Source organism: Ictalurus furcatus, chromosome 5 (genome assembly GCF_023375685.1).
Source record: "Ictalurus furcatus strain D&B chromosome 5, Billie_1.0, whole genome shotgun sequence".
NCBI lineage: Eukaryota > Metazoa > Chordata > Actinopteri > Siluriformes > Ictaluridae > Ictalurus > Ictalurus furcatus.
The window spans coordinates 26,004,100-26,017,396 of NC_071259.1; the positions used below are offsets into that span (position 1 = coordinate 26,004,100).

The 13,297-nt window shown below is 39.7% G+C and overlaps 1 protein-coding gene across 2 annotated transcripts; it reads left to right on the plus strand.

The window, feature by feature from the left end:
- The first annotated feature begins 6,472 nt into the window (after positions 1–6,472).
- Positions 6,473–11,466, plus strand: tmem115 (transmembrane protein 115). Of its 2 annotated transcripts, none has more exons than XM_053625428.1 (3): positions 6,473–7,720; positions 8,225–9,224; positions 10,877–11,466. In XM_053625428.1, exons 2-3 carry the CDS (start codon positions 8,368–8,370, stop codon positions 11,100–11,102), a joined length of 1,083 nt encoding a protein of 360 aa, XP_053481403.1. In that variant the 5' UTR covers positions 6,473–7,720; positions 8,225–8,367; the 3' UTR covers positions 11,103–11,466. The 2 variants fall into 2 exon arrangements, with proteins under 2 accessions (XP_053481403.1, XP_053481402.1); XM_053625427.1 differs by having other exon boundaries at positions 6,474–7,561.
- The last annotated feature ends 1,831 nt before the right edge of the window (positions 11,467–13,297 follow it).

Here is a 13,297-nt window from a genome sequence, read left to right on the forward strand (position 1 = left end):
ATAAATTGAGCAACTAATTTTCAATAGTTAGCTTGTTTAGCTTGTATAACTAGTACCTTTTCCATCCGAACTAAAAACAAAAAAGCTAGTGCATGGCCACAACTGATAAAAGTAGCAGTCTCTATGACAAAGCAACCTGCTAGTGCTTGCTTGCATGATCGTAGCTGAACTGGTAGCTGCTGTGGTATTCATGCAGTGATCACTAACATTCTTGGTGCTTACAGAGAATTTCAGCCCTAAAATCCATTATAATAATGTGTAGATCGTTTTATATGATGTACCATGCAAAGTATGAAAATACAAAAAATGTGTGCCAATGTTTTTCTGTGATCGTCAAATCCAAATTGCAAATCTCAAACACATGTGTGGGAAATACTGCTCATCCCTGCCTGAGACAGTCCTGGGATTTAAGATCCCCTGTCTCCACTTTGTGTGCATTTGAATTCTTTACAGAGCTCTTATTAGCTGGGATGTAGAACAGAAGAGGTGGAAAAGAGTAAAGATGACAAATATATATACATTCTGTGGAGGATGGCTCAGTCTTAAGAGACTTGATTATAGTGCTAGCTTAGAGCTACCTGAGAGCAATATATTACAGGTGTATTCATTTGCCTTATTCAGAGGAACTCCATTCACACTGATCCTCTGACTTGGATTACATCTGTCTACTTGTACCTGTTTCACATAAGCTTTGAGTAAGATATCCTTCTCATATTGAGGTATTCCTTCTCTCATTTTGCTCTTGTCTCACTCTTTCTGTCTTTCTGCCTCTTTTTGTGACACAGTCATCCATCTCCATCAATCAACACCACAGGAGGAAGTGGGGAGAATCAGGATGCTATGCTATTGCTCTAGGTCATGGCCATTTGAAGAACAAATGAGCAAGATGAATTAGAGCCCCAATGAGACAATTGGATAGATGGGGGAGGGAGGGAGGGAGGGAATGAGATAATGAAAGTGGGAGGAAATGAGAGAATGATAGAGGATTAAATTATTTGACAGGCACTATCACAGCAGCTGTATGTCTGCATGAGCAGGACAGAGCAGTCCACCAAAGCAAATACACACTTTTTTGCCAGAAAAATAAGACTCGCTGCAATGCTATAGTACATTATATACAGCTGAGCTGGATGACAGGAATAAAGCATTTCAATCAAATAATCGTTGTGCTTTGATGATTAAATTTAGCAAAAATGTGTGGTGGCCTGGGAAAGCCCTTCACATTATCAAATTTTTACATTTTTATACTATATATAGTTAATTAAATGATTTAATTCTATTGAAAGGTGCTAATATATTTATGGAAAAACAGCATTACTGTCAAAATGTAAAGAATTTTAACAAACAAACCTGGGGGCACAGTGGCTTAGTGGTTTGCAGGTTTGCCTCACATCCTTGGGGTCAGGGGCTCAAATCCTACCTCCACCCTGTGTGCACAGAGCCTGCATATTCTCCCCGTGCTTCTGGGGCTTCCTCCGGGTACTCTGGTTTTCTCCCCCAGTCCAAAGACATGCATTGTAGGTTGAATAGCATTTCCAAATTGTCCATGGTGTGTGAGTGTGTGTGGAGTTGGCACCTCTTTCAGGGTGTCCCCCACCTTGTGTGCCAAGCTTCCTGGGATAGGTGACTCTGTGTAGTGGTACAGAAAATGGATGAATGGAAATAAGTTTTCATGCCATTCCCCCTTCAGCGCAAACATCAGCATGAATCAGCACTTCTGTGTTTTTGTTTTGGTTTGATTGCTGACCATCAGGAGCGTTAGCTGGACTGTTAATCATCTCGGGCTGAACCCAGGTTCTTCTCCATGCATTTTTTCCAGCTCAGCTAGTAGCCTAAGTTTTGTTTTAAGCTGAGGTAACTTAGCTGTCAACGTATGACATGATCAGAAAAAGTTGGATTTATCATAAAATTTGACTCGGGTGTTATCACTGTTTGTAGGACTACCAGACCAATAAAATATAAAACTTTTTTAACTAGGCTAGTTTGGTGTCACTAGCCAAGGGTTTAGCTGCTACAGTGCCATGCAAAGTACATTATCTTTCCTTATGCTCTGCTCATATCATGTTTATGTAAAGTGGAACTTATATATTCATTTACACACCTCGTTTTCCTGCTCAGCACGAGAGGATGTTACTGTTTCAGTTTCAACCCCTTTACTGGTTTAAATAAAAAATAAATAAAATGGCGTATATCCATTTTCCTCACACTGACTATACGAGCTAGTGTTTGGCAGAATTGAGAGCTGTCAGCCAATAAGACACGAGTATTTCCACGTACTTTCCTGTAAACCCTGTCTGATTAGCCTCGCTTCTGTTCACTGGAGATATAAAATTACACTGGCGTCTTCTTTTACTGATGTTCAGTTATGTAGTGACAAACCGCTCCAAGAGGATAACTGTTAAGGGCTAAAGAAAAAATCTTCAGGGCTGCAACTCTGATGCCCTTAACTTGAGCAAGGCCCTTAATCTTCAACTGCTCAACTGTAAATTGCTCTGGATAAGGGCGTATTCCAAAATGCTATAAATGTGTGTGCTTTGTTGTTGTCTCTTTACTCAAGTGATCTTTGTTCACGTTAACATTGCTGGGGAAATGATCTGTTGACTACATTTTTTATTATTAATGTCTTTTATTAGCTGTGGGGTATTAGACCTGTGGGGTATGAGCATTTCTCAAGGAGGGTCTGAAATTACAAGATACATTTTAAATATGCATATCAATGGCTCAAGCATGTAAGTGAAAAAGAGTCCATTAGTCGTTCAAAATTGATTATAACCTACTAAAGGGGTGCAGAGAGCTTGTTAGTGGTCTTGAGTAAGCAGTAATGTAGAACTTAACTGTAAGTGTTTCTTTTTATGCTTTTCGTGAAATTTGAAGTTGTTAAAGTGTAGGCCTTGTAGAGCTGTAAATGTATATTACATTACCTTAGAGTTTTGCTTGCAGGAATGTCAAAACTTTAATACTTTATATCTCAAAATATCTCTTCACTAAGGTAGATATTGTTTTAAATTTTAATACCAAGGTCAGAATAAATATAGATAGAGAGAAGTAGTTTAATATTTTTCCTTCTGTTTACAGAGCCTGTGCGGCCACCGAGATCGAAGTTTTACCTCAGAACAGATATCTTATTGACAGCTAGGAGGAGAATTCATCCAAGTGTTCTGACTTAAAAATCTCTGACCCCTGGATGTGATTGAAGGGGGGGGGGGGGGAGAAGTTGTTAATAAGCACATAGCTCAGCCATTATATCCAATCTGTATTATTATCTAGTATCTTTTAATAATGCTGTGATTTTGTGATCAAAGCCTGCTATTAAGTTTTGATTTAATAAAGGGTTGAACACTAATGAATGGTAATTGCAGAGTTACTAAATCAGCTTTATTGTGCCTGTATTATCAGTGAAGCAGTGGAATTTGTTCAGTGTGTGAGTAGATAATCTTATTCTGTAAATGTTTTTTATGTTGTTGTTTTTTTCATAGCCACTGCATCTATAAAATGATTGAATAATGGTTAGGTGGAAGTGAAGGGGATCAAATAGACTAATTTTAACAAACCTGAAGGGAATTTGAGAAATGTTTGTGCATCTGCAAATGTTATGAGAAATAGGATGTGAACAAATATGAATACATTATTTGACATAAACGGATACAAATACAGAGACGAATAAGAGGCACACTATTCGGTTTTGTTTTATTGTTTTAGAAAGCTTGCCAGGAAGGTCCACAAGGCATCTGGTTGAGACTAGAGCTGTGCATCAGGACTGGGATCTTGAAGTAAGGGTAAGGGTTGTAGTGGTATAGAAAGAATAGATTGAAAAAAAAACTTTTCTAATTAGTCAAATATATAGTGCCTCTAGAAAGTACTGACCCCTAGTGATTATTTCTCTTTTTGTGGTCAAATTTAAGTGTATTAGAATGGGAATTTTTTTTCTTCTTTTGGAATGACTCTCTACAGAAATAAAATTAAATGAATGATTTAATTGTCCTGGGAATTATTTAAAAAAATTTAAAAAATCTAAATACTCTTTAAGGGATAAGTATTCACCCCCCAGATTCAATACTTTGCATTGTCCTTTTGCAGCAATTACAGCTTTGAGTTGTCTCGAGTATGACATATTATGTGGAGATTGTTGGTGGACAACAAGTTTCAGCTCAAGCCACAGCTATTCTGTTGGATTTAAGTCTGGGCTTTGACTCTGCCATTGCAGAATGCAAACCTTCTTTTTTTCTCAAGCCATTCATTTGTAGTTTTTACCCTGTGCTTTGGCGATTTAATCTTTGGGGTTGCAAATTTTCGCCCTAGACATAGATTTCTGGCTGACTGGAGCTTGTATTTGGCTCCATCCTTGATGGCAGTGAGATTTCCAATTCCTCCAGCTGAAAAGCAACCCCAGAGCATGATGCTACCACCATGGTCCTTGATGGTAGGAATGGTGTTGCCTGGGTATTGAGCTGTACTTGGCCTGTGCTAAACATAATGCTTTGCTTTTAGACCAAATGGCTCAAAATCTTTTTGTAAAACATGTCAAATTTAGTCACATGCCTTCTTGCAAATTCAGACATGCCTTTATGGGGTTCTTCTGGCACTCACTCATAAAGCCCAGATCTGTTAAGAGCTGATGATATTGTTGATGTCTGCACAGGTACTCTTATTTCAACCATTGAGCCCTGTAACTCCTTCAGTGTTGTAGCTAGCCTGTTGGATACTTATCTGACAATTTCCCTTCTTGCCCATATGCTCACTTTGGAAGGACAGCCTGATCTTTGTAGTATCTGGGTTGTGCCATATTGTCACAATGCACCTAGAAAGGTTCAAAGCTTTGCTAATCTTTTTATAACCTTCTCCAACTTTTTCTTCCTAACAACTTCATCTCAAAGCTTCACAGGCAGTTCCTTAGTCCACATGACAGCAGGACTAATCTGCCATTTTAGCTGTGTGACTTTCCAAAGTCAGTGGTATTTACTGTGTAATTAATTGTACAGCTGTACAATAGGACACGTGGATTTCAAATGAACACAGGTGTACCTTTTGTAATATAATTAATGTGCATGCATAAAGAATATTAAATACTAGTTTTAATTTAGACTGTCAAAAGAAATGGAGTGAATAATTATTAATTAAGCAGTTTTTAGATTTTTTAAAAATAATTCTGAGGAAATTAATTCATTTTCTGTGCCGTTTGTCCTACACACGGTCACGGGGAGCCTGGAACCTGTCCCAGGGTACTCAGGGGAAAAGACGGGGGACACCCTGGATGGTGTGCCAACCCATTGCAGGGCACAATCGGACACACGTTTACAAACTATGGACAATTTAGAGATGCCAATCAGCCTACAACACATGCCTTTGGACTGGGGGAGTAAACCAGAGTACCCAGAGGAGAGCATGCAAACTTTGTGCACAGAGGGCAGAACCCCCAAGCCCGGAGGTGCGAGGCAAACATGCTAATTTATTTACTTATTTCTGTAGAGAGAGCAGAGAGGAGCAGAACAAAATTTAAATTCGACGTTGCAATACAACATAAAGAGAAATATTCAGTAGGTGATTCATATTTTCTAGAGGCACTGTGCATTACAGCACAGTGAAATTCTTCTCTTCGCATATCCCAGGAAGTTGGTGTCAGAGTGCAGAGTCAGCCATGATATGGAACCCTTGGAGCAGATAGGGTTAAGGTCCTTGCTTACAGTGTTTTTTACCAGTATATTCAAACCACAATGTGGTTTGCCAAAGAGTGTATTTTAAATGGACAGTGCAGTGTAGCCTTTGATACCACATGTGATGTTCTTGTGGGCAAAATACAATGACCATGCCTTATTAAGCTGTGGCGACCATTTAATTACCTTGTTCCCTCGTGTTACTAAATCATGACCATGACTTAATGATTTCATTCCCATGCCTAACTAAGTCATGGCCACACATTAGGATCCAATTCCCATGTGCTAATGCTTTATTTATTATTAAAAAAGGATGTCACAAGCAGAGCGGTGTACTATTGTATTTAGTGTTTGCAAAAATGTGCATTGGTTTTTGCACTTTGAATGAAAAAACAGTGACTATTCAAATAGTGCTGTGACCTTTTGTGTAACTTTGTGTGGTTTTACGGAATTAAATTGGTGCCAAAAGTATTGAACGTAACATTCCAAGAAATTAAGAAAAATATACAAGGAGAAAGAAGAAAAACACTCTGAAACTGAAAACAGTGAACTCAGTGGCAAAAATTTTGCATGGTCTTCAAATAAACAGCATTCTTTTTTAACAGTTTTCTAAGCTTCCTTTTCATTAATCATAGTTTATGAATGCGCTGCCAGAGTTTTCATTTATGCTTTCAAACTTTTCATTTATGCTCCGCAAGTTTACGTTCGCCACACTGGCAAAAATCTCACATGTGGAAAGGCTTAACAGCTATTTACTCTCATTGGCTAGTGAGATTTGGATCGACAGTTCTCTAGCAAGGAAAAGTAGAGACTTTAGTGTTGTGGATTTTGTAGAACATTCTGGATTCGATTCTCTGAATAGTTATAGTGTTTGTACTTTCTAGTGGAAATTACTTACTAAGTCAGGATATTAGTTCGTAGGTTTGGGTCTCAAACGACTATTTTTTTTAAAGATCTCAGGGGCGACACGAAGGGTCGTCATCATCATCAACGTCATCCTCCACCTCCTCCTCCTCCTCAGCTGGACACTCGAGCTGTCGATCCGAATCTCACTAGCCAATAATTGTAAATCGCTGTTAAGCCCCGCACATACATGAGATTTGTACCAGAATGGCAAACGTAAACTTGCGGAGTGTAAACAAAAAAGTTTGAAGGCGTAAATGAAAACTCTGGCAGCACATTCATAAACCATGATTAGTGAAAACGAAGCTTAGAAAACTGTTAACAAAGAATGCTGTTTAATTGAAGAGCATGTTCATTTTTTTTTTTTTTTTTTGCCATTGAGTTCAATGTTTTCAGTTTCAGGGGTTTTTACTTCTTTCTCATTGTATGTTTTTGTTCGTGAAAAGTTACATTCAATACTTTTGCCACAAATTTAATTCCATATGCTTTTGAGACTTGAGAAACGCAGCTGAGCAACGGAGGGTGAAATGTTACATAAATAAATAGCCTTTTTGCACTACGTGCGCAGTTACAGGAGATTCGCGTCCAGTTCTCTTACTACGTTTCCCGACAGCCTTTGCGCCGAGCTGCCGTAAAGCGACGCTGTTATGGTCCGACGGTGACGTTTGCAAATCTGGCGTTTGTGCTTATCGCAGTGTTGTATTTAGCTGGGAGTGCCTCTAATGGGAGTGGGTTTTAGCAAGTGTATTCTCAGTACACGTCAACGTGTAACCTGCAGAAACGGATATATAACCGTTGGTACACTGGACTGACACGTTGGACGGCTGTTTCGAGTTTCACGCATCTTCGAATCGATCAAAATTCCTTCTCGGGGCCTAGTGGAAGAAGTGGATCCTCGGGCTAAGCTGCGCACTCTGACCGGGATGACAGGACATGCTGCCGGGGAGAGCTGCTGATGTCTTACGTTAATCTTGCCCACAAGAGGGCAAGCATCTGAACTCAGAGAGGTTGCTTAAAAACTGATCGACTGTCATCTGATGAAAGAATTAAACAACATTTTAGGAAACATACTGAGGGGCAAAGTTCTTGCTAGCTAGCTGGCTAACCAAGTTAGCAGGCTAAAAAGTGGCTTGAGTCATAGCCAGAAATGACCGTTTGTTTTTTAGGTGTGTGTGTGTGTGTTCGTTCCGTTACTGTGTTACGTTCCTCTCGTACAAGCCTTTCATTAAGAGATGCTAAACCTCCGAGTGATTAATACAGGAGGACCGAAGCCCCCAACAGCTTCAAATTGTTAGCTAACATTAGTTTTAGTTAGGTTAGCAAGCTAGTGACGTCATTAGTATTTTTACATCTTTTTGTATTGGGTTTTTTCTCTCTAGTTAATAAGATAAGACACATCTTGTCGTGTTACTGAGAAGTCCTGTCATGACGACTCTCCCATTACGGATTACTTACTGACTGTCAGAAAGCACTGACACTGGAGACTCCTTCCATAAATGTTAATAATTGTCTCTATACCATATCAACCATTATACAGCTTTTCTTTTTTAAATTACTACACGTTTTATCTGTTTATGATTAGTCTTAGGTTATGTAACACGTACACCTGCCATACAAGGCCTTCTGAATGTCAAATAGAGATGTAATTCTGCTTTATCTTCTCGATACAGGAAACGTACGTGGGTTTCTGATGAGGCTGCCCTGCTGTTTATGGATGTCACTTCTATTTCCTCCCGACCCTGTTGATCCCTGTTGCACTTGAGGCTCCGATCGACACACGCTTACGACTGAAATCAAGTCAAACCTGCCAAACATGAACCGATATCTGCCAGTGGCACGGCAGCACTTCCTGACTGCTCTAGCCAGCACGAGTGTGGTGGTGAAATGTATATGTGTCACCGTGTTTGTGCTTTACCTCATCTCGTGGCTGGTGGACACACGCGAGGCTCTCGGAATCACCCCCGGATACCTTTTTCCTCCTAACGTTTGGATCTGGACTCTGTTGACACACTGCGTGGTGGAGCAGCATGTGTGGGACGTAGCACTGAATGTGGCCACAGTGATCATTGCAGGGAGAATGCTGGAGCCTCTATGGGGTGCTCTGGAGTTACTTGTCTTCTTCTTAGTGGTGAACGTTGCTGCCGGTTTGCTTTCGGGCCTCTCCTACATTTTCGCCTACGCTGCCACCGTTGACCTACGCTACCTGTTTGCTGTACACATCAGCGGTGCGCCCACATTTCTCGGTGCCGTCCTGGTGGCACTAAAGCAGACATCAGGCGACACGACTGTGCTTCGAGTGCCTCAGATTCGTCTGAAGGCAGCTCCAGCACTGCTTCTGCTAGCATTAGCTATCTTGCGGTTAGCTGGGCTGCTGGAAAGCTCCGCACCATTAGTGGGGTGCAGCTTTGGTGCATTAGCAGGCTGGGTATACTTGCGCTTCTACCAAAGGCACAGTCGTGGGCGCGGTGACATGTCGGACCACTTTGCCTTCGCCTCCTTCTTCCCAGAGGCACTTCAGCCAGCAGTGGGCCTCATCGCCAGCCTGGTGCATGCTGCCCTTGTCAAGCTTAAGGTGTGCCGCAAGATGGTGAAGCGCTACGATGTCGGCGCACCGTCATCCATCACGATCAGCCTGCCTGGCACAGACCCACAGGACGCTGAAAGGAGACGGTAAGAGGCTGAAATAATGTCGCACTTGAGCAATGCCATATGCTGCCAATCGGTGCAAATAATACAAATTTCTGAAAGTAGGGGCAACAAGAGTCCGTAACACAACAGTCAAGAAAAACTTGCTCTGCAAAATGTACCAGAATGTTTGGCACCTTAGAACTGGATCTGTACTTTTTGTAGTTTATGATCTTTGGTACAATTAGCTCTGTCACAATGTGTGACAACATACACACAAACACAAAAATAAATATTGTTCATTGGTAAGTTTTTCAGGGCACCACTGCAGCCTAGACAAACAGAAAAGCTCAAACAAATAGAAACATTTTTGTTCATTGAAGGGTCCAGTTACTTTCAGAGTGATCGCTAGTAGAGATTGACCAATAGTGGATTTTACCCCTCACTTATGAATGCCTGTGCAGCTGTGCACACTGCACATTTGAATTAGCGGCAATTGCTTGAATCGTGGGTTCATTATATATTATTCTTAATGAAAAACACAACTACAAAACAGCACAATGACAAACTTGCTTATATTTAACATAGAACTCCCACCATCGTGTTGTCAGTCAGCTCACCTCACTCTCGTCACATGATAAATGAGGTCTGACTCCAGCTGATCTGTGCTGTGACTCTGACTCATTCGGCTCATGCTGAATTGAGCAGACGCGTTCAGTTTTTAATTGTAGCGTCCGTCCTCTAACTGAACTAAATGATTTTTATTACTATAAAAAGGCAAAACGACGGTGGGGGCTGTGCCGTGGTGGGCAAGTGATGTAATCAATGTGCGGCCCCAACACCGGGAACACCGCCTATCACAGCAAGCCTACACAGCAGTATTTTAACATTATGGTCATAAAGGATGTAATTAAGTCGAAACCTGTTAAGCTAGTAATTGTAATTGACTATCCTTAAATACAACAGTAAATCAGTTGAGGAGTCCTTAACTGACTTCCTTTTTTCTTACTTCCTTTTCACCTTCTTATTTCAAATCATATACTATAAGTTAGGAATAGAAAAATGACACAAGCCTGCTGTTCGGAAACTAATAAAAGTTGTTCTACAAGTTTCATTAAATAATTACACAACATTCTGTGTGTTTGATGCATTTAATGTCCAGGCCTAACTTTCACTCACACTGCACCAGCCATAAACAGCCGTGAATGTTCATTAATCAGCCTCTTCCTTTTGATCTCTCTTGAAGCTGATAAGACTGAAAGTACAGCTTGTCTTGTTTCTGTCAAAGCACAAAGGACAAGTGCTGACCCTGGAGACTCCAACAACGTTTAATAAACACCTCCTTACCAAAAACGTCATTATATCAATGATTTGACATTTTATTTGTTTCATATTTTTATATATATATATATATATATATATATATATATATATATATATATATATATATATATATATATATAACAGTACATTTTTTTTTTAAGTTGATTTATTGTTAGCCTGAAATTGTGCAGAGATTTTGTCTGCCATACAAGCCCCTGTGAATGAGCTGTTACTATAGAAATGACTACCTTAAGAAAAAGTGCACTAATATAAACCCGTGGAACTGGAAATGAATCAAAACCACATTGAAAAAACTTTGGCTTATAAAGATCTTATAAATTTTTTAATGTTTCCTGTTTGTGGTTGCCCTGCAGGCAGCTGGCGCTGAAAGCTCTGAATGAACGTCTAAAGCGAGTGGAGGACCAGTCTGCTTGGCCCAGCATGGAGGACGAGGAAGACAACGACGAAGACGAAGTTCGGACAGACGCACCCTTGCTCCCGACCCGTGACTCCTCGCCGCCAGCTTCCAGCACTACCCAGAATTCCACAGGGCAAGAGTCGAGCATCATAAGCTTTGAAGACGCCCCCACTCACTCCTAACACACACGCACACAAACACACATGTACATGAGTACATGAACCGTTGAGTTCAGCCCCTCTGAGTCTGACACGATCACAACACCTGCTGAAGAGGCGGTGATGATTTACCCTCGAGAGCAAGACGGCTCGCCGTAGATAGTTTATAAATCTTGATCAGTTCTAATAAACGCTCTTCTACAAACAAGCTTACAGGTACACTGATATGTTCAGTTTAGACGTTGTACAGATGAACTTTTCTGAAAGTGTGCATCTGTGGCACTTTTTTTTTCTGCAATGTACAAACAAGATATTCACATCTGTGTGTGTGTTTGTATTTGTATGTGTGTTTGTTCGGAATAAATGCTTCAGCTGCTGCTGGGACATATTACTTCTACTTTATTAGGTACAGGCTTTTCAGATGGCTTATGGGTAACTCCTAGACTTTTTAAACTTTTTCGCCTCACCCCAGCAGCAGGTAACAAAGCAGTTGAGCCCTTTTTTTAATGCATACACTGTTTTTTGCTGGGAAATTGGGTTTAAATGCTATTTGTGCCTGTTTATCACTGACAAGAGAATTTCAGAACTCATTTCAGACATAAGCTGGTTTGCCAAAGGTGGACAGTTGGAGACTTAACAACGTCTGAGGAAAGAAATCATAAAAACGAGTTCCATGTTCAGTAATGTTGGTCGATTGCTTACATTAAGTTATTAACCACAGAGGCATCTTTTCCCATATATAATTATTTGCTCAGAACCACACAAATTAAAACTAGCCATAATTTAAGATGATGTCTAAGTGTAATCAAAACTGCATTAAGAGGTAAGGAGCTGTATGAAAATATGCAGGATGCAGAAAATTCTATATAAGACCAAGGTTTTTTTTACCCTTTCCTTTTTATTTTTATTTTTAAGCACTACACCCTGCAGTGTTGTGGTTCCTCACAATCCTGAAGTGTGGATGAAGGGAAAAAAACAATAAAATGAGTTTGCATTTTATTGTGATATTATGAGGGGCTGAATTTCCAAAACAAGACTATTTTGAAGCCACCAGCAATCCAAAAGCCTTAAATATAGGTGCAATGATTGTGACTGGAACAAGTAAACAACAGTTAAATCATGTGTAATATGGTATAATGTGAGAAATGAGTAAGGCATTTTGCTGTTTATGTCCCATGTCTGTGGTGTTATGTGTCTTGAGGCCCTTTGCTTGATCATCCTTGGGAAAGAAACATGCTGTGGTCCATGCACACGTTTGTACAATATGCACCTCTAGGCTATAACTATGATTATCATACATTTACTTTTTGGGTGTGTGTGTGTGTGTGTAAGCCGGATTGTTTAAACTAATGACAGCAATACAGCCGCATACTCCAGTCTTACTGTACACACCACCTTCCTTCTCTGTCATTATCTATGAAGCTTCAAGATCTAAGGAATCACTAAGGAATCAGTTTATCACTTCTATATGCTAAGTTTAAAAAAAATCTACATGGTGTGACGCTGATCCTGAATCAGTCATACACACTATAAAGTGTAATGTGTGTTGACTTCATTTCCTCTGTTGATCTGTGATTTTTTTTTTTCTTCAGTATTTCTTTTTAAAACCCATCATTCATGTTTAAAAATTCAACTTATCTGCTCTGTCATTCTGTTTGTGGGAAAGACATTGTGTACGTTGGTATAAGAGTGAATGTATTAGAGCAAAAGAAGAGAAAATTGGGGCTGTTTTTATAAAGCAGATTTTTTTTCTCTACAGATTTGGCTGATGTTCAGAGACAGAGGGAACTTTTTTTAGTAGCTGGATGTGTTTGCTCACTAATAATTTTTTGTTTGTTTGTTCAGGTTGTTTATTTTCTGCTGTTAATCTGCTCCCAACCCCCCCCCCCCCCTTTCCTGCTCTAAGTCTCAACTCTTTTCTTTACTCTGTGGCTCAAAGTCATGTCAATTCTCTCTCTGTCTCCAATAAAAGGTTATATGGAGGACACCTCAATCTTGTCATGTCATTATACACAAGCAATTTATGTTTTCATTTTTATACACTTTATTAATTATATATTCTATTTATTATATTATACAACCCCATTTCTGAAAAAGTTGGAAATCGCTAATAGAAACAAAGAGGAGTGATTTGTAAATGTACTTTGACTTGTATTTAAACAAAAAATGTATAAAGACAAGGTATTTGATGTTTTACCTAATCAACTGCATAGTTTTTT

Coding starts and splice junctions, on each gene's coding strand:
- tmem115 (XM_053625428.1), top strand. CDS start 8,368: ATGAACCGATATCTGCCAGTGGCACGGCAGCACTTCCTGACTGCTCTA. Junction 9,225..10,876: donor CAGGACGCTGAAAGGAGACG/GTAAGAGGCTGA, acceptor GTTGCCCTGCAG/GCAGCTGGCGCTGAAAGCTC.